Genomic DNA, 24,898 nt, shown 5'->3' on the forward strand with positions numbered 1-24,898 from the left:
GTGATTTATCTTTCAAGGATGCTAATCTTATTAATACTTCCTCTCTCCCTATGTTTATCACATCCAATACTTCACACCCCTCTTCCTTAACTGCAATATCTGCATCGTCCCCTCTTTTGTGAAGACAGATGCGAAGTATTCATTCAGAACAATACCAACATCTTCTGCCCCTACACATAGGTTACCTTTTTGGTCTTTTATGGGCCCTAATCTTTCCTTAGTTATCCTCTTACTCTTAATGTATTGATAAAACATCTTTATGTTCACCTTGATTTTGCTTGCGAATATTCTTTCATGCCTTCTCTTTGCTTTCCTAATTTCCTTTTTGATTTCACCCCTCTACTTTCTATACTCCTCTCGGCTTTCTGTAGTATTGAGTTCTCTCTGTCGAGCGTAAGCTTTCCTTTTCTGCATTATCTTACCCTGTAAGCTCCTTGACATCCATGGGACTCTAGATGAGAGATGGGCACGTTTCAGCACTATTTAGCCATGCCTCAGGCAGCATGTCTTTATGCCCAGACCCTTTGCCCACGACTGGGTGGGTACTACATCTCTTTAAGAACAGAAGAAATAGGAGCAGGAGTAGGCCATTCTGCCGCTCGAGCCTGCTCTGCCATTCAATAAGATCATGGCTGATCTGATTGTGGCCTTAACTCCACTTTCTTGCCTGCTCCCCATAATCCTTGCCTCCCTTGTAGATCAAAAACCTGTCTAGCTCAGCCTTGAATATATTCAATGACCCAGCCTACACTGCTCTCTGGGGTAGAGAATTCCAAAGATTAACAACCCTCTGAGAGAAGAAATTCTTCCTCATATAAGAACAAAATATGCTGGAACTCTAAAATGAGGACAGAAACTGCCGGAAATACTCAGCAGGTCTGGCAGCATCTGTGGAGAGAGAAACAGAGTTAACATTTCAGGTCTGCAACCCTTCATCAGAAATGGCGAAGTTCGAAATGGAACAGTCTTTGAGCAAGTGAAAAGGGGGAGGAGGGGAAGTAGAACAAGAAGGAAGGACTGTGCTTGCCATTTTAATACTCCACCTTGTTCCCATGCCCACATTTCTGTCCTCAGCCTGTTGCAGCGTTCCAGTGAACATCGATGCAAGTTCGAGGAACAGCACCTCATTTTCCGATTAGGCACTCTACAGCCTTCTGGACTCAATATTGAGTTCAATAATTTGAGACTATTAGCCCCATTATTTTTGTTTATTTATTATTTTTATTTTATTTGTATAGATAGTCTTCTTTTTATTTATTTATTTTTTAACCATGTGCTCGTCTTAAACTTATTTTTCATGTTTTTGCTTTCATACAGATCTTTTCACTATTCTCCATTAGCACTCTTTCTGGACTCGTGATTTGTCTTTCACTACAACTATTCATCACTCCATTTACATACTGTTCCATGACATGTTAAGGGGCCGGCAATGTGATATGTTAGTAGATACGGGGGTGTCAGTGTCCATAACTAATTTAGAACTCCCGGACACCAAACATTCTATATTTTTTCAGGGCGTCGGTGGGAAGCAGAGTCAGGCATATAAAAGTCAGACACACGGGCAGCATGTTAATACCCGTCCAGTTGTGGGTATGTAACAACACTGAAGGGACTATTCTGGCAGTAGACATTTTGAGCGAATTAAACCTGTTGATCGACCTGAAGAATAAACGACCGGTCTGGATAGACCCGAAAGGACACAAGCAACAGACAACAGAGACGAGGGCAATGACCCGACACATAACCAAACTAGGAAGCATAAAACAATTAAACAGAGATTGGTCCCAAGAGGGAAAATGGGGAATACTGTGCAATACCATTAGTGGGGTATGGACGGATACAAAACAGAACTTTGGGCTGGTAAAAATGAACCCGGTCGTAGTACCGGGCCCCGTGCATACCGCAAACCGACAATACCCTATAAAGCCCGAGGCGAAAGTAGCGATCTGGAGCATAGTGCTGGAACTGGTAACACGGGGAGTACTGAAAGACGTCACCTCCACCACCAATTCACCTGTATGGCTGGTCCGAAAACCAGACAGATCATACCACCTAACCATTATACGGCACTGAATAAAGTCACCCCACGAGAACGTCCAATAGTGCCCAGCCCATCGACCATATTTAATGACCTAAAACCTGAACATAAAATCTTTACCATCCTAGATATAGCCAACGGATTCTGGTCAATACCATTGGCATGTGAGTCTCAAGATAAATTTGCCTTTACCATGGGGGATTGACAGCATACCTAGACAAGCATCCCACAGGGGTTCCACAACAGCCCCAGTGTATTTCACAGAGTAGTGAATCTGGCCCTAGAGGATCTGGACCTAACTCCATCCAGACGTACCCTGTTATAGTACATAGACGACATCTCGATTGTATCTGAGAGTGCAGACGGGCATATGGGAGCACTGGTGTGCACCTTCCAAGCCCTAGAATGGGCGGGTTTTAAAGTAAACCCCGTGAAGGCACAGGTAGGGCAGGCCCAGGTATGGTACTTGGAACATGAGATAAGCCAGGGATGTAGGATGTTACCGAAAGATAGGAAAACCGCTATTAGTGACATGCCGAGGCCACTTACGGTCAGAGGTGTAAGAAGGGTGCTAGGATTGTTTAATTATTGCCAGAAGTTTATACCAAACTTTGCAGCTACTGCAGAACCCATCCAGAAGTTAGCAAAGGGGGGTAAACCGGCTACAGAGAAGAAAGAATGGGGACCCGAACAGGATAAGGCATACATGGAACTGAAAATTGCCTTAACATCCGCACCAGTCCTGAGACTGCCCAATATGTCCCGACCCGTCCACGTGCACTGCAGTATAGATGGCAACTTTTATAACACCGTGGTTACACAGGAATTTGGGGGTGACATGAGGCCGGCAGCATACTATTCAACCCAGCAGACACTGGTGGTTAGTGGAACGGCCCGGTGTGTGGCCGCTCTCAATTGTGCCACCTGGGCAGTGAGAGTCTGTGAGCCAGTAACAATGTCAGGACAGATAGTGCTACACACTCAACACACATTGGTGGACCTGTTAAATACCGGCAGGTTGCAATCAGTATCAGGCAGTAGAAGGGCTGCGTGGGAAGCGATCTGGATACCCAAGGACTGATCAGTACAAATAGTAAGGGATAGTAAGGAATATCTGAAGGAACATGAGTGTCAAGTAGCCATTGACAATGAGACCCACGGAACCATATCAGATGAGCCCCTTGAGAACCCCGACGATACCTTCTATGTAGATAGATCACGAAGGTACATAAAAGGGAAACTCCACACGGGATGGGCCATAGTTCATAAAGACAGGGAAACTGTAGCTAAGGGAGGATTAGAAGGAGCGTTATCAGAACAAGCCGCAGAATTAATAGCCCTTACAAAGGCTCTGAAATTGTCAAAGGGAAAAAGGACAAACATTTATAAAGATAGTAGATATGCATTTGGAATGGTGCACGATTATATGACTGCCTGGAATAGAAGGGGATATGTAACCTCAGGGGGGAGGTTCACATAAAGCATGTGAACGTAGTCAGGGATCTGGTAGAAGTAGGACAGGAACCTGCGGAAGCAGCAGTAATAAAAATAAAGGCTCACCAAAAAGTGGAAGATGAGCATAAGAAGTAATACGCTGGCCGACGAGGCAGAAAAACAAGTGCCCAGTACAGAAGAACCAAGGCCAGTAGCCGCAGCGGCTACCCTGTAAAATGAACATTAAACAGCTACAGGCGGATGCCAATACAGAGGAGCAGGAACATTGGACTAGGAAAGGTGCAGCAAGGGATGGGGGGCGGGGAGATGGAATATGGAGAAAGGACTTACTGGTAGTAGCCCCTGACTCCATTTGGAATTGTTAAGGATATACCACGGGCCCAACCATGGGGGGCGTAATAGTATGATTAGCAGATTAAGTAGAGACTGGTGGTGGAGCAGAATGGGAAGAGATGTGGCAAAATACTGCCAACAATGCATAATATGAGGGCGACTTTACCCAGGAAAGCCCATAAAGGTTAGAATGGCTCACCAGCCACGACCAAAAGGCCCATGGGAAAACTTACAGATAGATTTCACGGGACCGTTACCCAACAGCCGTGGAAAGACATATTGCCTGGTAGTAATAGATCAGTTCATCCGATGGGTAGAAGCATTTCCCACCCAAGACTGCAATGCCACAATAGTGGCTCATATCTTTTCCTATGATATAATTGCCCGATGGGGAATCCCTCTCCAGATCGATTCTGATCAAGGCACCCACTTCGCGGGAAAGGTCATGAAGGAAGCCTGCAAACTACTGAGTGTCCAACAATGATTCTACATACCATACCACCCTCAGAGTTTGGGGATAGTGGAGCGGATGAACCGAACTCTCAAAACAGCCCTAGGGAAAGCCATTACAGAGATGGGACGGGGATGGGTAGACGTCCTCCCATGTATACTCATGTGTTTACGCGCAACGCCAAACCGGACGACCGGACTACCCCATACAAACTTATGACTGGGCACGCCCTGCACCTGCCAGAAGGAATATCGACAGGTAGTGAAGAACTAGGGCCAATATGAGACCGTATTCGGAACTATGTGCAACTTTTAGACAATCAACTGCGGGAACTACGACAAGAGGTAAAGGAACAGCAAACCATTAAGGATCAGGAAGCTCAGAATAAGGGACCAGTAGAGCCGGTACCGAAAGTTGGGGAGTACGTGTTTGTGCAGGTGAGGCCAGGGCTGACAGGTTTTGCCCTACGATGGATCGGACCTTATGAGGTGATCATGACAAGTGACACCCGCGCATGTGTGGGCATGAGAGGAAAAGGATGGTGGAAACACTGGTCTCAGTTGAAAAAATATATTGAACATCCGTGACCTTGGGTTAACAGACACGGACCTAGTGGCCCGAACGATGCTGCTATAAAATAACACTAACCTATGGACTAACCCTAACAAAATGTCTACCCTGACTCATAGGAATTATTGGAGGATCCACCAACCGAAGACCTCTGAGAATGGATGGATAGCTGGGAGAAGGCGGAAGGTCCGATGATAACAGTAATAAAGATAGGGGCTACCTTACTGTTACTTTGGTGGGCACATGTCTGCTGGGTAGCGGATAGCATCCCAGCGAATCAACAACAGGAAACCACTGAACTAAACTAACTGCTGGTGATGACCAGCAATGTGTTTTAACCCATAGGACTAACTAGAACAAGATGTTACGGCCGTGTTCGTGGCAGTATGCCTTATACTCGCCAACACCCAATGGACGATGGGCCGTATATGGGAACCTACCAAAACGACCAACAACACCGCCGTCACCAACTATGGTAATGATGACACCTAAGGACTTAAAATGCACAGAACTGACCCAAGGGCCACAAAATGGACTAGTATTGTTTACAGAAGGTGAACAATTGTATGATAATGTAAGACATGAAATTGTACCAGTCATAGTTAACCTTACTATGTCACAGTTGCCCAAATACTGTAAGAATTTTACGCATTTAGTACCGTTATACAACAAAAACTGATGAACGTTTACCCTGAAGTTTAGGATGGGAATAGAGGGATACGGTCCCTGGAAGTGCAGAAGGTTTTAGTTTAGACAGGCATCAAGATCGGTGCAGGCTTGGATGGCCGAATGGCCTGTTCCTGTGCTGTACTGTTCTTTGTGATAGCAAAACAAGCAGCTGATGCAACTGGTGCCACGCGCTTTAGGGGACATGCAGTGTTCCATCACAACAAGAGGAACATAGTAAATGACGTATTGACTGAGGTAAACACAGGAACGTCCCTGGTAAATACCCTCGACATACAGATGGTACAATCTGAGGTGGGATGATTAAAAGGGGTTTACAGGGACTGATGAGGAGAGGTAACAAAGCTGTTCAGATAGGGATTATAGTAGGGCAGCAAGCAGCCACAAATTTGCTCCAAGGAATAAGAGTTATAGAGAGCCATGCGAGTACAATTAATCAACTAAACAACAGGGAGTACCGGGATGCTGAAAACAGTGCCAAACAGGAATTGTGCCACGCTTATGGCCAGTGAATGGACGGGTCAATTACGGCACAATCTGGCATAGATACAGCAAGGAGAGGTGCCGGACTGGATCAACAGCTCATACCTCCACAACTTAGCCCAAAGTCTGGGCCTAATAGGTGCCTGCACTCCCAAAGGAATGACCAGGGTTTATCCGATAGTCCAAGAGTGCATGGTGGATGCCACGCAGATGGTGGGGATGGTACTTATGATCACTGTAGTCATGCAAAATGCACACCCTTATCCCCAGTATCAGTCAAAAATATTGGCCTGATCCGAGGTGACAAGTACCTCAGGTATTACGCCATAGGCACGTATGCTCTCCGCTATGATGGAACGGTAAGGGGAGCATCGTTGAGTGGGTGCCGCCGAAAGGGGAGTCTTACCATATGTCCACACCCCGTGGGCACGGGTACAAAGGACGAATGTGGCTACAACAAAACCAAAGGCTGCATGCTAGCGATATCGCATGTAGACCACCACTATACCTGTTCAGCATATAGGAGTCAAGGGGAGTATCGTGTCACCACCACTGAAGTTGAGTACCAATATGCAGGCCTCACCTGTAACATCACCATGCCAAACTTTTGCTTTAAGCCACAGGTCCCTGTCACCATCGGGCATACCCGAACGGTATACATAAAACTAAGAGAGCAGGTTACCATCAATGTCACAGACCAGCTTGGGAAAGACCTAAGCTGGTATGAAGAACTCGTGGGAGCACCAATTCCTCACCTACCCAAAAGTTTGCAGAACATTAGGCAGGACAGATAGAGTGTAATAAAACAATATCACGTACTAAGGCAAGAACTCATGGACATGGAATCCGATATAGAAACTGACTTGCGAGCACAAACATTGTATAAGCTAATATGGGACTGGGCAATGAACGTTAACATCCACTGATGGATTCGGATAATATCCCATGTATTAGTTGTTAATACAGCTTATCCTAGCGCTAGCATGGGCAATTACTGCATGTGGAACATGTAAGAGACGAGCAGACAAGTGGCAGGCAAGGATTATGTTAAAAGAACAGCAGAGGTTACTATCTGGGAACCTACTGTTATGAAAATAGCGACACCGGGTCCCCCAAACCAAGTGACTGTTCACCACAGCGGGGCAGTTACATGGGACAAGTAGGAGTAGGACGAGGGGAAATGCAGAGCCAAGTTGCTAGTAATTGGTTAACTTGGGCTCGCACCAAGTACCAAAATGGGGGACTGAAGGGGGACATTTGAAGGCTCTCGAACATTATAAGCTCCAAGTTGCTAAGAACCAGAACATTAGGTAAAGGACTGATAACTGCTGACACTAATGGCCAGTAACAGAAATAACTTTGAGACAACTGTTGACCACAAAGGAACTAGATGGGAAGGATAAGGGAACAATGGGCCAGGAATGATGTAAGGTTGAAAGCTGACATGTCTGCATCCTGGTCAGGGTCGCAAAAATAGATGAGGAAAACATGTTGTTGAAAAAGGCACCTATTGGGGCAACGGTCACTGCTGTATTAGCAGAATGCGGGTGAACCGGTCAAATACTATGTCGGTAATATGGGTGGAGTTCTAAGCGTAACGTGAAGGATAAATACCGCATGAATCTTTGTATTATTGGCTTGACCAGTAGAGATTGTCTCGCCACCGGTGTAAAAATAAAGACTGCTTGGCGATTTAACTGCAGACCCGAGGTGTCAAGTGATGATTTCAATCATTCCACCTAACAGTTAGAGAAGGTTCAGATAAGATTCATGAGAATGATTCCAGGGATTAGGAACTTCAGTTATGAAGATAGATTCGAGAAGTTAGGACTGTTTTCTTTGGAGAAGGCGAACAGAAGATTTGATAGAGGTCTACAAAATCATGAGGGGTCTGGACAGAGTAGATAGGGAGAAACTGTTCTCACTCATGAAAGGATCGAGAATAAGAGGGCACAGATTTAAAGTAAATGGTAAAAGAAGCAAAAACAACATGAGGAAATAGTCTTTCACAAAGCAAGTGGTTAAGGAATACACTGCCTGAGAGTGTACTGGAGGAAGGTTCAATTGAAGCATTCAAAAGAGAATTAAACTGTTCTATGAAAAGGAAGGATGTGCAGGATTACAGGGAGAAGGCAGGGGAGTGGCACTAGGTGAATTGCTCATACGGAGAGCCGGTGTAGACACGATGGGCCGAATGGCCTCCTTCTATGATGTAACAATTCTGTCATTCTATGGTGTCAAATTCTGTTTGACAATGCTCCTGTGAAGTGCCTTGGGAAACTTCACTACATGAAAGGCACTACATAAATACAATAATATAAAAGCAAAATACAGCAGATGCTGGAAATCTGAAATAAAAACAAGAAATGCTGGAAATACTCAGCAGGTTTGGCAGCATCTGTGGAGAGAGAAGCAGAGTTAACATTTCAGGTCAGTGACCCTTCATCAGAACTGGCAAATATTAGAAACGCAAAAGATTTTAAGCAAGTAAAGCGGGGGTGGGGCAAGAGATAACAAAAGAGGTGTTAATAGGACAAGGTCACAGAGAATAACTGACCAGGTGGTCATGGAGCCAAGGCAAATGGTATGTTAGTGGTGTGATGAAAGACAGAGCGTTAGTACAGAAAGGGTGTTAATGGACAGCAAACAGCCCCAAACACAAACATGAAAAAAACAGTGGGTAGGCACAGAAGAGACAAACTAAAATAAAATAAACACATAAAAAAGAAACAAGAAAAAATAACCAAAAATTAAAATAAAAAGGGGGCCCATCATGCTCTGAAATTATTGAACTCAATGTTCAGTCCGGCAGGCTGGAGCATGCCTAATCGGTAAATGAGGTGCTGTTCCTCGAGCTTGTGTTGATGTTCACTGGAACACTGCAGCAATCCCAGGACAGAGATGTGGGCATGACAGCAGGGGGGAGTGTTGAAATGGCTAGCCACCGGAAGCTCGGGGTCATGCTTTCGGACAGAGCAGATGTGTTCTCCCAATTCTCCGTCTCGGACACATCTGCTCAGATGATACCACCTTCCATGACAGCACTTCTGATATGTCTTCCTTTTTCCTCAACCGAGGATTTCCCCCCACTGTAGTTGACATGGCCCTGAACCATGTCCGGCCCATTTCCCGCACCTCTACCCTCACCCCTTCCCCTCCCTCCCAGAACCGCGACAGGCTTCCCCTTGTCCTCACTTTCCACCCCAGCAGCCTCCACATCAAAAGGATCATCCTCCGCTATTTCTGCCACCTCCAGCGTGATGCCACGACCAAACGCATCTTCCCCTCCCCTCCCCGTCAGCATTCCGAAGGGATCGTTCCCTCCATGGCACCCTGGTCTATTCCTCCATTACCCCCACCACCTCGCCCCCTTCCCATGGCACCTTCCCCTGCAATCGCAGGAGGTGTTATACCTGCCCATTTACCTCCTCTCTCCTCACTATCCCAGGCCCCAAACACACCTTTCAGCTGAAGCAGCGATTTTCTTGTACTTCTTTCAATTTAGTATACTGTATTCGCTGCTCACAAAGTGGTCTCCTCTACTTTGGGGAGACCAAACGCAGACTGGGTGACTGCTTTGTGAAACACATGCGCTCAGTCCGAAAGCATGACCCCGAGCTTCCGGTGGCTAGCCATTTCAACACTCCCCCTTGCTGTCATGCCCACATCTCTGCCCTGGGATTGCTGCAGTGTTCCAGTGAACATCAACGCAAGCTCGAGGAACAGCAGCTCATTTACCGATTAGGCACGCTACAGCCTGCCGGACTGAACATTGAGCATGACGGGCCCCCCTTTTTATTTTTAGTGATTTTTTCTTGTTTCTTTTTTATTTTTATGCATTTATTTTATTTTAAATTTGTTTAGTTTGTTTCTACTGTGCCTACACACTTTTTTTCATGTTTGTACTTGGGGCCAGGCTGTTCAGTTTTCTGTCCATTAACACCCTCTCTGTACTACCGCATTGTCTTTCAGCACACCATTAACATACAATTTGCCTTTGCTCCATGACCTTATGGTCAGTTATTCTCTGTGACCTTGCCCTATCAACAGCTTCTCTTTTGTTATCTCTTGTCCCACCCCCGGTTTACTTGCTTAAAACCTTTTACGTTTCTAATATTTGCCCGTTCTGATGAAGGGTCACTGACCTGAAATGTTAACTCTGCTTCTCTCTCCACAGATGCTGCCAGATCTGCTGAGTATTTCCAGCATTTCTTGTTACCATATCAATCCAAGTTGTTGTTCGAAACATAAAATATGATGGGTAAGTCATATTTAATAGTTCAATCACAAAAGTATGTGTTTAGGAATATGAGAATATATAAAAATATCTGTCTACACAACCACAATGATTTAAAACCCTGACAATGCTGAGTTGGTCAATCTCACTTTTGGCAGTGACCAAGGCCAAGACCTCAGTGCACTGCATTCGGGACAGGGAAATTATCTTGGGTTTCCTCTCCTCATCTTTATCCAATGATCTTTCCTGGGAATGTATGGGTTGGAGGATCAACTTCAGCTGTGATAGCCCTCACTGTGAAATAAACCACCAACATTTGTTGCGCAGGCTTAAAATGAAGAATGGTTTTTGCAAAGGGGCAAAGGGAGAAAAATCAGAGAAAAAATGAAGAAAAAAAGCATAAAACCAGAAAAAAGGCTACATCTGTTATCAACAACTCGAATTGCCTGCTGAGATGCATCTTGAAGGTGTATGAACACATAAAAAGGGAAAATAAAGGCAATCAGGCCCAGAAATGTTCATCCTAAAGGTTGCATAGTGTAATCTTATGCTCTACCCTCTCTATCCACTAGTGAAGCTAACACCTCATGGAGGCAATAAATGAGAAAACAATACATGGCTTGACTCTCTAAGGCAATTAAGTAAGCTCTAGGAAACCATAGTTATTCATGACGTATCGATAGATATAGTTAATTAACCATCCTGCCATTCTTTCTCCCTGTCCCACATATCCTCAGGAATTGGAGACTGTACAGAACCAAAACAACTTAACTATTAGTCAAAAAATGTACCAATGGTGAGACTACATTTGGAATATTTGTACATATTTTCTAGTCCTGGAGCATGACATCTCATTGTGGTAAACTGCTGGGCTTTTCTAGGCCAGCCCTAATGAATAATTTTGCAAAGCACCCAACACATATTGTGCTTTTTGTTCAGAGCTCACCAAAGGACAAAGAAAGAACTGCTACGAAAATTTAGAGGCATTTGGCTAGTTAAGCATAAGTGATCGTATAAGGAAAAAATTATGGGTAAAGCCTTTAGAAAGTTGATGAATATTTTGGAAGTGTATTCCAATCTTTACATAGGCTGCAATGGGTAACAAAAATTTGGGCATTCTAATCCAGTGGTTGGCATGAAACAGAGTTTATGAGTAAATGGTGGAGGAACCTGATGGCTGATAAAATGAAGCAGCTGCCAATTAAGTTGAATGTGAGGAACACTGCCCTGGTGACATTCTCAGAAGACAGCAGTGCAGTATACCTGACATGGATGGTTGCCACAGTCAACATTGTGCATACTAACCACAGGACCTCGGAACATGCAGGTCAAGAAAGCAAGTTTTAAGAAAGCTGCCAAGGTAATATTATTTAAGAACATAAGAACAGTGATACGTCTATGGTGCAAGTTAGCTGCAACTATCCTTACAGCAGATGGCACAGATCTGCAATATGCTTCATGCTGGCTTGGAGCCTTCAGAGCCAGTTGTCCATCGTAATTGCAACATGTGCATGACTTGCAGATGTGGTTGGTGGCATAATGATGAAGCTGGTTTATTAAGCTCTGGTATTACTGTTCTTCCTGCTGTGCCTTCTTTTATTTTGTAACATTGATCATGAGTAGTGCATATGTGTGTTGATTCATACCTTTAAAAAAGGGTAAGATAATTTTTTTGTTAAGGAATGGAGAGTGTGGGTTATAAGAACAGGTTTATATAGCTATAGTTCAAAGCTGTATGGAGTGTGATATCTCCTGACTAAATAAATATAAAAGACAATTGGGTTAGGATGAATTAGACATTAGATATCAAATTAGGTAGGTATTCTGGAGATTTGCTTGATTTACCTATGGATCATGGAAATAAAGTGACTAAAAGCCTTGAAGAGCAGATTGCATGATCTGCAGATGGAAATAGCTTAACAGGGCAAAAATGATCCTTTCGGCTTTTGTGTATTGTTACATTCTTTTTAAAATGATAATTATTCAAACACTTGAATACTATGGCTGGTATATAAGCTGTTGATGACATCTCACATCTTCTACTGAGTATGTCAACATTCTGTCATGCTGGTATTACCTTTGCGACTTTTTTGGGTTGCTCTTCCTCCACGCACTGATCCCATGTAGCTTGCACTGACTGAGTACATGTTGCCAAGCTTTTAGTTGTGGTGTACTGGTTTGTTTCTTGTTGAAGGCATCTTGAACATGCATCTTCAATTACCACTTTCACACAATGGGCTGCAGAAGATGCTAGGCCCTTAAAAGCATTTCTCCAATCACATTCCAGAGAAACAGACTACAATATAAACAAACAATAGAGTCACAGCTAAAAAGTAGAAAATACAATTCAAAATAAAAACTTGTAAGATATGCTAATATAATAAATCTGAAACTCAGGGTAAAATCTAGGAATATTTAGGGATAAAGGGTTCAGGTTCATATGAATTTAAATTATGATCCAACTTAATTATTTGTTACGACCAGGTGAGAAAGGTGTCTAGGGGTGTGTTACTATCTTCACCTGGTCTTATTGTAACAGGGTTTAATTTTAAACACACTGTATTTTGACTCCCTCTTTGTGAATCCTTGTTCACAACTTTCCAATTATAAGGCAAAGAAATGAGCACGAACAAGCTCTTTGGTTTAAAGAAGATGAAATTTATTAAACCTTAAACTTAAACTCTAATATGGTTAATGCCTACAGATATATGACATGCCCAAGCTAGCATGCACACGCAATATATGCAAATAGGGACAGAAAAGAGCAGAAGAAAAGATAAGTAGAACAGTTTGAGGCAATATTGTGTTACTGTTTTTCAAGCTCAATGTAGTCCTTGATTGAAGATATGGTCTTGCGTTTCATTGGAGCCCAGTCATCTTCTTAAAACCTTGTTCACATAGGAAACTTTTTTCTCTTTGAGTGTCACGTGTTTTCACAAGATTCAGTTCCGTGGGAAGGAGATAGAAGCAGGCAGACAGGAGAGGCTGTAATTCTTGCTTCAGTTCCAGGAGAGATCTTTACTCCATGAGCACATGGCTTTGTCTGTCTTCAAAATCCTTTGTTGGAAGTTCAAATTCTCTGCAACGGCTAGTTAGTCATGTGACTAAAATTGGTCTGTCCACTTCTTCTGTGTATTGCGAAAGCAACGACTGGGTCGCAATTGTTCCAACATTGCTAGTACTATGCAAATGTCCTTTCAGTCAGGGCTTGCAATTTTAAGTTTTAATGTTCATGTGGCGAACTAATGTGTGCCTCAGTCTTGGTAGGTGGGGGATTTGCCTGACACATTCCAAAGTAATACCTTCATCTGTATAAAACCTGTCCCGTTACTGTACCACTTACAGGCATAAAAGGAGAGAAGGTGAAACAAAAGTCTGACCAAATGTTTCAAAATAAGTTTTTGATAACTTTTTTTAGCTTTGCATAATTAAAAGAATGAAACAAATGAGATCTGGCAATGACTGCAAACATGGATTGTTCCAAAGCATGAAACTCATCAACATTGCTACGACCGAGGCAGGAGCAACACACCGTCAATTCAGTCCCATCACTTCACAGGTCGCAGCATATTATTAAAGTTTTCCCTCCCAACTAGAAAAACAGCCAAATTAAGCACTCTATTAACCCCCAGAATAAAACAGACCAAACCAGGTATCTTTAGACAACAACAAATTAACTATTTATTAAAAAACTAAATCTTAAACACTGTTAAGATAAACCCATGTCTAACAACCTTATAACTTCTTATTTTAACCTAACTCCCCCATACACACACATAATCGGTTTCTTTTTTTAAAAAAATTATGTTTTAAAAATTAGCTGTTTCTTAAGAATAAGTAAATATGTCTTTGTGGGTTATGTTCCTGATGGATGAGGTATTCTAATGTGATAATAATCAATTGCCACTTGAAGTCTCCATGCTCATTTGATGAAATAGTCTGCTCTTGACAGGCATTCAAAACACCTAGGCTGCAGCAGGCATCGAACAGTTCTTTCAACGATGAGCACAGCAATAGATCAACTTGAATCTTGAAACCAACAGTCTCTCAGTCGAAACTTTACTTCAGCAATACAAACACTCTCTTTAAAAAAAAAAGGGCTTTTTTTCCCTCCTTAGGCAATTAACTTGGCCTGTAGCTCCTTGTAGAATTTTTGCCGAGAAAAATAGACAGCTCTTCTCTGCAGTAGCTAACTTCGCTGGAGAGTCTCTCAAAACTGGTTTCAGATGTTTTTTTCCAGTTTTACACACAGTCAAATCAAAACATTATACCATGTGACCGTTCTCTCTCCTGCTGTTGCCTCAGTAACAAAATGCAGCTGGCACACTGTGCCTCAGAAATCCAAGAGCTTCTCTCCCTGGCTTAAAGATACACAGTTTCTAACGGAGTCTTAAAGGCAGTCTGTTTTAATCCGAGGAGAAAACAAATATGGTTCCGTGACACCTCCACCCTTGGCGAAATGAAACACCATTCTAAAATGCATTTCATTACAATACAAAAAAAAATAGAAACTGGGAAAAAACACTCACATTTTCCACATTCATGCACCCATTCACTCTACTGATAACTTACAGCATTTTCTTTGTACCATCGCCATCCATATGAGTTAGCATGGTTAAATTTGTCACAAAGCACGGCGATAACATTGTTTTTCCCCGAAATATGTACACTTTTCAAATGATAAGACCATAACAACAAACTCCATCTAAATATTCTAGCATTTAGGTTTTCAAATTTTTCCACCAACATAAATGGGTTATGGTCAGTGTATATTAGTGTTATATGTGCTGTGGATAAAGGGGAACCAGTGGATGTATTGTACTTAGATTTCCAGAAGGCATAGGTGCCACATCAAAGGTCATTGCAGAAAATAAAAGCTCATGGTGTAGGGGGTAACATATTAGCATGGATAGAAAATTGGTTCGCTAACAGGAAAGGATGGGCATAAATGAGTCATTTTCTGGTCAGCACGTGGTGTGCCACAGGGATCTGTGCTGGGGCCTCAACTTTTTACAATTTATATAAATTACTTAGATGAAGGAACCAAAGGTATGGTTGCTAAATTTGCTGATGACACAAAAATAGGTAGGAAAGTAACTTGTGAAGAGGACATAAGGAGGCTACAAAGATAGGTTAAATGAATGGGCAAAGATCTGGCAAATTGAATATAATGTGGGAAAGTGTGAAATTGTTCACTTTGGCAGGAAGAATAAAAAAGCATATTATCTAAATGGTGAGAGACTGCAGAGCTCTGAGATGCAGAGGGGCCTGGGTGTCCTAGTGCATGAATCGCAAAAGGTTAGAATGCAGGTACAGCACGTAATTAGGAAAGCTAATAGAATGTTATTGTTTATCACGAGGGGAATTGAATATAAAAATAGGGAGGTTATGCTTCAGCTATACAGGGCATTGGTGAGACTACATATGGTGTACTGGGTACAGTTCTGGTCTCCTTATTTAAGGAAAGATGTAAATGCGTTGGAAGCAGTACAGAGAAGGTATACTAGACTAATACCTGGAATGGGTGGGCTCTCTTATGAGGAACGATTGAGCAGGCTAGGCTTGCATCCGCTGGAATTTAAAAGAGTAAGAGGCAACTTGATTGTAACAGATAAGATGCTGAGGGGTCTTGACAGGGTGGATGTGGAAAGGATGTTTCCCCTTGTGCTGTTTAAAAATAAGAGGTCGCCCATTTAAGACAGAGATGAGGAGAAATTTTTTCTCTCAGAGTGAGTCTTTGGAATTCTCTTCCTCAAAAGGCGTTGGAAGCAGAGTCTTTGAATATTTTTAAGGCAGAGGTAGATAGATTCTTGATAAGCAAGGGGTTGGAAGGTTATCGAGGGTAGTTGGAAATGTGGAGTAATCAGTTCAGCCATGAACTTATTGAATGGCGGAGTAGGCTTGAGTTTCCTACTCCTGCTCCTAATTCGTAAGTGTTTTTACAGTCTTGGCGGACATATATTTCAAAATGTTTGAGATCCAGCAAAAGTCCTAATGTTTCTTTCTCCACAGTGGAATACCTTTTTTGGTGGCAGTTCAGTTTTCTTGAAAAGTATCCAACTGGCTTCTCTATGCCCGATTCGTCATCTTGCTATAGGACTGCACCAACCCCCAAGTTGCTAGCATAGATCGCTATTTTAAAGGGTTTAATAAAATTTGGAACAGCCAACAGTGGTTCATTAGCTAAGATTGCCTTTGGCTTCTCAAAAGCTGACTGGCATTCATCTGACCATACTACTTCGTTTTTCTTTTTTTGTAGCAAGTCGGTTAATGGAGCAGCCACAGTACTAAAATTCCATACAAACTTCCTGTAAAAACCACACATCCCTAACTACCTCATCATTTCCTATTTAGATTTAGGGATAGGGAACTCTACTAAGGCTTGGACCTTTGCCGTTTTTGGCAATACCTGTCCTTGCCCCATTATGTGTCCGAGGTAAGTTACTCTTGCTTTTTTGAATTCGCTTTTTTCCAGATTTATCACTAAGTCCACTGCTTGTAGTTTATTTAAACAGAATTTTTCGCTGGCTTAAGTGTTCTTGCCAATATTAGTACATCATCAAGATATGCTACACAGTTGGGAACACTGGCTACCCCTGATTCATTAATCTTCAAAAAGTGACTGGGGCATTTTTTAGCCCAAATGGCATCACCCAGCATTGATAAAGACCGTCAGGTATTACAAAAGCTGATATCTCTGGCTCGTGGAGTCAAAGGAACATGCCAGTATCCCTTTAACAAGTCAATCTTGGTAAGAAACCTAGCACTGCCCACTCTGTCGATACAGTCTTCTACAGGTGGAATTGGGTACAAGTCTGCCTTCGTTACCGCATTGACTTTTCTGCAGTCTATACAAAACAGGTTGACCCATCAGGTTTAGGTACTAGAACTACTGGTGAACTCCAGCTGCTTTGACTAGGTTTGATCAAATTGTTTTCCAGCATGTATTGGATCTGTGCTTTTACTTGGGCCTGTTGGTCTGGACTTAAGTGGTAAGGATGTTGTTTTAAAGGAATGGTTCCCCCTATATCCACATCATGTGTGGCTAAGGTTGTACATTCCAGATTATCCCTACAGACTCTTTCAAATGTTTTGAAAAGCCTGGTTAGGTCTTTCCGTTGTTTTGCCTCTAAGTGCAAAAACATGTCCAATTTTCCTAGCCACTCTGTATTCGCTAATCTGATAGCTGGAGGTTCAATCTGAGAATTGTCTTGGGCTCCTTCTGCCTCATCCTCACTATCCTATTCCTTCTCAATAGTCCCGATTACCTGATATACCTGTTCTGGCTTATCCTCCTATCTGCGATAACATTGTTTTAACATATTGAGGTGACACAACTGGTTCTTCTTCCAGCAATCAGGGGTGTCAATCAAGTAATCTACTTTACCCACACTTTTGATCACTTTATATGGGCCACTGAACCGTCCTTTTAATGGTTCCCCCTGCAACGGTAACAACACCAATACGTCATCCCCTGGTTGAAAACTGCGGGCTTTTGCATTCTTGTCTGTCCATTTTTTCATTTTGGCTTGGGATGCTTTAAGGTGTTCCTGAGCCACACCGCAAGCTTTCATGAGACTTTCCCGGAACACAGATACATAGTCCAATATCGAAGATCCATTCTTTTGTTCCAAGAATCTGTCTTTTATGAGTTTTAGAGGACATCTTACTTCATGTCTGGAAACCAAGTCAAAATGACTGAAGCCTGGAGACTCATTCGGTGAGTCTCTGGTGGCAATAAAAGAAAGTCTCAGTCCTGCGGATATTCATACAGTATGTTCTAATCATTGTTTCGAGCGTTTGGTGGTATCTCTCTTCAGCTCCCTGTGACTGTCGGTGTTATGCTGAAGATTTCAAGTGCCTGATGCCCAAATTGCCAATGACGTCTTGAAATACCTTAGACATGAAATTAGAACCTTGATCCAATTGAACTTCAAGTGGTAACTCATCTCCCAGTTAAGAATTGGGTTAACTTTACTCCTACTATTTTAGCAGTAATTGTCCTCAAAGGAATGGCCTCTGGAAATTGAGTAGCCAATTCCATGACAGTAAGTATGTATTGATGTCCCGCTTTTGTTTTTGGCAAAGGTCCGACACAATCTACCAATGCCCTGCTAAATGGTTCCTCAATCACTAGTAATGGGAACTAGTGGTGCCGGTTTTGTCGTAGGTTGCAGTTTTCCCACCATTTGGCATGTATGGTATGTCCTACAAAATTGTCTCACATCCTTTGTAAGACCTGGCCAGAAATAATGTTGGCTTATATGTGATTTGGTCTTCTGAATTCCCCTATGTCCTGCAAAAGGAATATCATGTGCTAACCTTAATAATCCCTAGTCAGATTTAGGTGGCATCACTATCTGTTCAACAACTATCCAGTCTTCGTCCGCAGGTCTATGAGGCGGTCTCCATTTCCCCCTCAAAACTCTGTTTGCCATATAATAGCGTTCTGGGACTCCTTTCACCTCAGCTTCTTTTAGAGCCATCTATGCTATTCAGTATAACTTTGGATCAGCTTGCTGTGCTGCAATTATAGAAGGTCTGTTAAACATCTCATTTGGATTATCTAAATCCCCAAATAAGATTTCAGATACATGGCTATCTGTTTGTGATGCCACTTTTACCTCCGACAATGGATCCTGTTTAGCCATTGCTCACGTGAATACACACGCAGGAAATATTCCTGGAACTTGTTCCTGTAATAGCTCCATTTCCCTAATGTCGCTTGGTTCCTCTGTAATTATAGGAGAAACTAATACACAATTCTAAAACACGAGTCCTCAAAAAATATTAAAAAGTGGAAGCACTTTCATAACATTATATGTAAGAAATAACTCATAAAATCAAACAGTATATACATTGGCACTCTACTATAAAACTGCAGTCAATGCTTACTTTACGATACAATTAAGATTCATTGACTTTCATAAAACACTGCAGGCTGATTCTGTGGGCATGTTATCAAGCAATTATGCCATTTTATTAACACACTTTCTGGGATAATTCTTTTGAGATTATCATCTGCTAAAAGTGAGATTGAAGACTACTGGTGGCTTTCTGACTGAAAATATCAAGATTTTAAGAATAAAGAAATTATTATAGTAATCACTGGCATTAAACACAGAATAGTTAACACAAGCTTAATTACCTCAGTCATAAGTAGTAACTGCTCAGCTGGGATGTTAGCTTTGTTCATCTCTGATGGTACATCAATGTTTGCTAGGGTCTTCTTAAGCACACCTAACACAGGAATACCATTGCACTGGTGTAAGTATTGCCATACTGCAGGTCATGGATCTCATATAGTCTTAACAAACTAGACTCATATACACAAAAATAATTGCTTCTGTTTCAGTCAAGTAAGAAAATGATTTTGCTTTTGATTTGAAAAATTTTCGAACAATTTTAAAGACTTTCCATTCCAAACAGTGGGGTAGAGTTTCTGTCTTGTAGAACAATCACCAATCTGGGTCCAAATTGCACTAGTTTTCTGAATTGACTTTTTTGCTCAAGTTCTGCTCAAACATATTTGCATATCACTTAACTTAAAATCTGCCATGAACCAGCAAAAACACCATACAGTGTTTTAGAACTTAATTTTTTTTGTATTAAAAATATTCCTCGATATATTTAAGTGATGACCTGAGACAATTCTATTGATAGAGCTGAAAATGAGTTTGGCACAAAAAATAAGCATTCCTAACCTTGGTCTACTACACCACCAATGTGTCACCTGATTTTGAATAACTGAAAGAGTTTTTAAAAAATTATTTAAATTAAATAATTATTTTCTAGTTTCATTGGTGTACACAGTCAGCTTCTTAGTAAATTGAATATTTTTTGATATTTAAAAGCTTTAAAAAAAGTTGCCCATTAGTGTCCATGCGGCTAAAAAAGCTGAGTTTTTTGAGCCTCCTCAAAGGCCTGCAAATGGGCACAGGTGATGGCAACTTGCAATGGTTATTAATTCAATCTAAGGGGGTGACTAGTTATGTGACAGAGCCGGCTTCCTTCGTGCAGTTTTTTAAAGCAGCAGAGAAACTTGATTTGCTTTGGACATAACGTGCGCTTTAAAATCCTTGATCTTTTGCACTGGACTGACGGATTTGGGGTGAATTATGCTGGAAAATCCAGCAACATAACAGAAATTCTACACCAACATATTTTTAATTACACAATGTGTTATTTTTTATTAAATGATGAGGCTGCAACAGAGCTACCATAAAGTCATAGTTTTACAGCACAGAAACAGGCCCTTTGGCCCAACGCGTCTGCGCCGACCATCAAGCACCCATCCTAACTAATCCCATTTCCCCGCACTTGGCCCGTAGCCTTGTATGTTATGGTGTTTCAAGTGCTCATCTAAATTTTCCTAGAATGTCGAGTATTCCTGCCTCTACCACCTCTTCAGTCAGTGTGTTCCAGATTCCAACCAGACTCTGGGTGAAAAAATTCCTCCTCAACTCCCCTCTAAACCTCCTGCCCCTTACCTTAAATCTATGCCCCCTAGTTAGTGACCGCTCCGCTAAGGGAAAAAGTTTCTTCCTATCTATCCTATCACTGCCCCTCATAATTTTGTACACCTCAATCAGGTCCCCCCTCAGCCTTCTCTGCTCCAAGGAAAACAACCCCAGCCTATCTAGTCTGTCTTCATAATTGAAATGCTCCAGCCCAGGCAACATCCTGGTGAATATCCTCTGCACCCTCTCCATTGCAATCATATCCTTCCTATAGTGTGGTGACCAGAACTGTACACAGTACTCCAACTGTGGCCGAACCAGCATTTTATACAGCTCCATCATAACCTCCCTGCTCTTATATTCTATGCCTTGGCTAATAAAGGCAAGTATCCCGTATGCCTTCCTAACCACCTTATCTACCTGTGCTGCTGCCTTCAGTGATCTATGGATAAGCACCCCAAGGTCCCTCTGGCCCTCTGTACTCCCTAGGATCCTACCATGCATTGTATATTCCATTGCCTTGTCAGACCTCTGAAAGTGCATCACCTCACACTTCTCAGGATTAAACTCCATTTGCCACTGCTCCGCCCATCTTACCAGCCCATCTATATCGTCCTGCAGTCTAAGGCTTTCCTCCTCACTATTTACGACACCACCAATTTTCGTGTCGTCTGCGAACTTACTGATCATACTTCTTCTACTCACGTATAATCATTAATGTACACTACAAACAGTAAGGGTCCCAGTACCGATCCCTGCGGTACACCACTGGTCACAGGCTTCCACTCGCAGAAACAACCTTCGACCATCACCCTCTGCCTCCTGCCATTAAGCCAATTTTGAATCCAATTTGCCAAATTACCCTGGGCCTTTACTTTCTTAAACAATCTCCCATGGACCTTATGAAAGGTCTTACTGAAGTCCATGTAGACTACATCAACTGCTTTACCCTCATCCAAACCTCTAGTCACCTCCTCGAAAAATTCAATCAAATTTGGTAGACATGATCGCCCCCTGATAAAGCCATGCTGACTATCCCTGTCTCTCCAAGTGGAGATTAATCCTGTCCCTCAGAAATTTTTCCAATAATTTCCCTGCCACTGATGTTCCATTCACCGGCCTGTAATTACCTGGTTTATCCCAGCTACCCTTCTTAAATAATGGTACCACATTTGCTGTCCTCCAATCCTCTGGTACCTCTCCTGTGGACAGAGAGGATCTGAAAATTTGTGTCAGAGCCCCCGCTATCTCCTCCCTTGCCTCACATAGCAGCCTGGGATATATCTCATCCGGGCCTGGGGATTTATCCACCTTCAAGCCCGCTAATACAGCTAATACTTCCTCCTTTTCAATGCTAATTTTATCAAGTATATCACAATCCCCTTCCCTGATCACTGCACCTACATTGTCCCTCTCCATGGCGAACACAGACGAAAAATAATCGTTCAAAACCTCACCTATGTCCTCTGGCCCCACACACAGATTGCCTCTTTGATCCCTAATGGGCCCCACTTTTTCCCTGGTTATCCTCTTGTCCCTAACATACTTATAAAACACCTTGGGATTTTCCTTTATCTTGTGTGCCAGGGATTTTTCATGCCCCCTCTTCGCTCTCCTAATTACTTTTTTAAGTACTCCTCTCGGGCCTCCGCTGTTTTCAGCACTCTGAATCTGCCATAAGCTTCCTTTTTTTTCCTTATCCAATCCTTAATATCCCTTGACATCCAGGGTTCCCTTGACCTGTAGGTCCTACTCTTCACCTTTACAGGAACATACTGCACCCGAACCCTCACAATTTCCCTTCTAAATGACTCCCACTGGTCTGATGTAGACTTTCCAATAAGAAGCTGCTCCCAGTTCACTTTGACCAGATCCTGTTTTATCATATTGAAATCTGCCTTCCCCCAATTCAGTATCTTATTTCCAGATCCTCTATGTTCTTTTCCATAACAATCTTAAATCTTTCAGAGTTATGATCACTATCCCCGAAATGCTCCCCCACTGCCACTTCTATTATTTGTCCGGCTTCATTCCCTAGGATTAGGTCCAGTACCGCTCCTCCTCTTGTAGGACTCTCTATGTGCTGGCTCAAAAAGCTCTCCTGAATGCACTTGAAGAATTCCGCCCCCTTTAAGCTTTTTGCACTAATATAGGGGAAGTTGAAATCCCCTACTATTATTACCCTATTATTATCTCACCTTTCTGAGATTTGCTTACACATTTGCTCCTCTTCCACTGCCTGACTGTTTGGAGGCCTGGAGTACACTCCCAGCCAAGTAATAGCCCCCTTTTTGTTTTTAAGTTCTACCCATATGGCCTCATTAGAGGAACCTTCTAAGATATCATCCCTCCTTACTGCAGTAATTGTCTCTTTAATCAACAGTGCAATGCACCTCCTCTTTTACCCCCTCCGCTATCACGTCTGAAGATTCTATACCCTGGGATATTAAGCTGCCAGTCCTGCCCTTCCCTCAACCATGTCTCAGTAATAGCAATTATATCACATTCCCATGTGTTAATCAACGCCTTCAATTCATCTGCCTTACTAGTAAGATTCCTTGCACTAAAATAGATACAATCCAGCCTTGTATTATTTGCCTGAGCCTTAACAGATCTACATTTACTCTGTCCTCCGGACTGACTGAGCTTCACATTTATATTTGGTTGTACATCACCCCCTACTGTGCTTCAACTCTGTATCCCATCCCCCTGCCAAATTAGTTTAAACCCCCCCGCCCACCCCCCAACAAAACTAGCAAACCTCCCAGCAAGGATGCTGGTCCTGTTCTGGTTCAGGTGCAACCCGTCCATCTTATACAGATCCCACCTTCGCCAGAAACAAGCCCAGTGATCCAAGAATCTAAAGCCCTCCCTCCTGCACCATCTCCCCAACCGTGCATTCATCTGCTCTAACCTCATATTCATATACTCACTAGCCCGTGGCACTGGAAGAAACCCAGAGGTCCTACTTTTTAATCTACTGCCTCGCTCCCTAAATTCTTTTTGCAGGACTTCATCCCTCTTTCTACCTATATCACTGGTACCAACGTGGACCACGACCTCCGGCTGTGCACCCTCACCCTACAGAATACTTTGTAGCTACTCAGTGATAGCCAAGACCCTTGCACCAGGGAGGCAACATAACATCCTGGAATCACGTCTGCGACCACTGAAACTCCTGTATGTTCCTGTAACCATAGAATCCCCTACCACTATTGCCCTCTTGTCCCCTTTTCTCCATTCCAGCACAGCTGAGTCAGCCATGAAATTCCGGTCATGACTCTCAGTGCATTCTCCAGAGGAACCCTCTCCCCATCGGTACTCAGAACTGAACACTGGTTAGAAAGTGAGATGTCCTCTGGGGACTCCTGCACTACCTGCCCTGACTTCTTTGTCCGTCCGGCATCCACCAAGTCACCCCCAGACTTAACTGATTCAGTGACTTTACTCAGGGTAAAACCAATGGGGCTTCATATTCACTCACAGTGCTACAATACTACATTGGTGACATGTTTTGCAGCTCATATAACATGATAGGTCTTTCAAAAAATGTTGGGGTTTATCACGGCTTCGCCAAACTGATACTGCAGGTAAATGTTGACAATCTTAAAATGAGTTTTCCAATTGACAAAAGCCTGACAAAAGAATTTTCAAATATAAAATAAAAACAAGAATTGCTGGAAATACTCAGCAGGTCTGGCAGCATCTGTGGAGAGAGAAGCAGAGTTAATGTTTCAGGTCAGTGACCCTTCTTCAGAACTAGCAAATATTAGAAATGTAAAAGGTTACAAGCAAGTAAAGCGGGGGTGGGGCAAGAGATAACAAAGGAGGTGTAAATAGGACAAGGTCACAGAATAGCTGACCAGAAGGTCGTGGAGCAAAGGCAAACAATATGTTAATGGTGTGTTGCAAGACAAAGCATTAGTACAGATAGGGTGTTAACGGACAAAAAATTGAACAGCCGCAAGTACAAACAGTGGGTAAGCAAACTGAACAAACTAAGATGAAATAAAATAAAATAAACACAAAAGAAATATAAAAAAAGGAAAAAGAAAAAAATAACTGAAAATAAAAGCAAAATGGAGCCCGTCATGCTCTGAAATTATTGAACTCAATGTTCAGTCCGGCAGGCTGTAGTGTGCCTAATCGGTAAATGAAATGCTGTTCCTCGAGCTTGCGTTGAT

General features: G+C 42.6%; 1 protein-coding gene across 10 annotated transcripts in view; it reads right to left on the reverse strand.

The window, feature by feature from the left end:
- The window catches only part of kiaa0825 (KIAA0825 ortholog), a 743,480-nt gene that overhangs the window by 508,115 nt on the left and 210,467 nt on the right, over positions 1 to 24,898 (reverse strand). For 9 of the 10 annotated variants that reach the window (XM_068029704.1, XM_068029699.1, XM_068029700.1 and 6 more), the window contains 2 exons: positions 19,403 to 19,494; positions 12,332 to 12,550 (listed from right to left, as the gene is read on the reverse strand). In XM_068029704.1, the coding sequence (XP_067885805.1) occupies positions 12,332 to 12,550; positions 19,403 to 19,494 (311 nt within the window). The remainder of the gene's footprint in view (positions 1 to 12,331; positions 12,551 to 19,402; positions 19,495 to 24,898) is intronic. The other variant, XM_068029705.1, reaches the window with a different exon arrangement.

This window comes from Heterodontus francisci, chromosome 4 (assembly GCF_036365525.1).
Source record: "Heterodontus francisci isolate sHetFra1 chromosome 4, sHetFra1.hap1, whole genome shotgun sequence".
Classification (NCBI taxonomy): Eukaryota; Metazoa; Chordata; class Chondrichthyes; order Heterodontiformes; family Heterodontidae; genus Heterodontus; species Heterodontus francisci.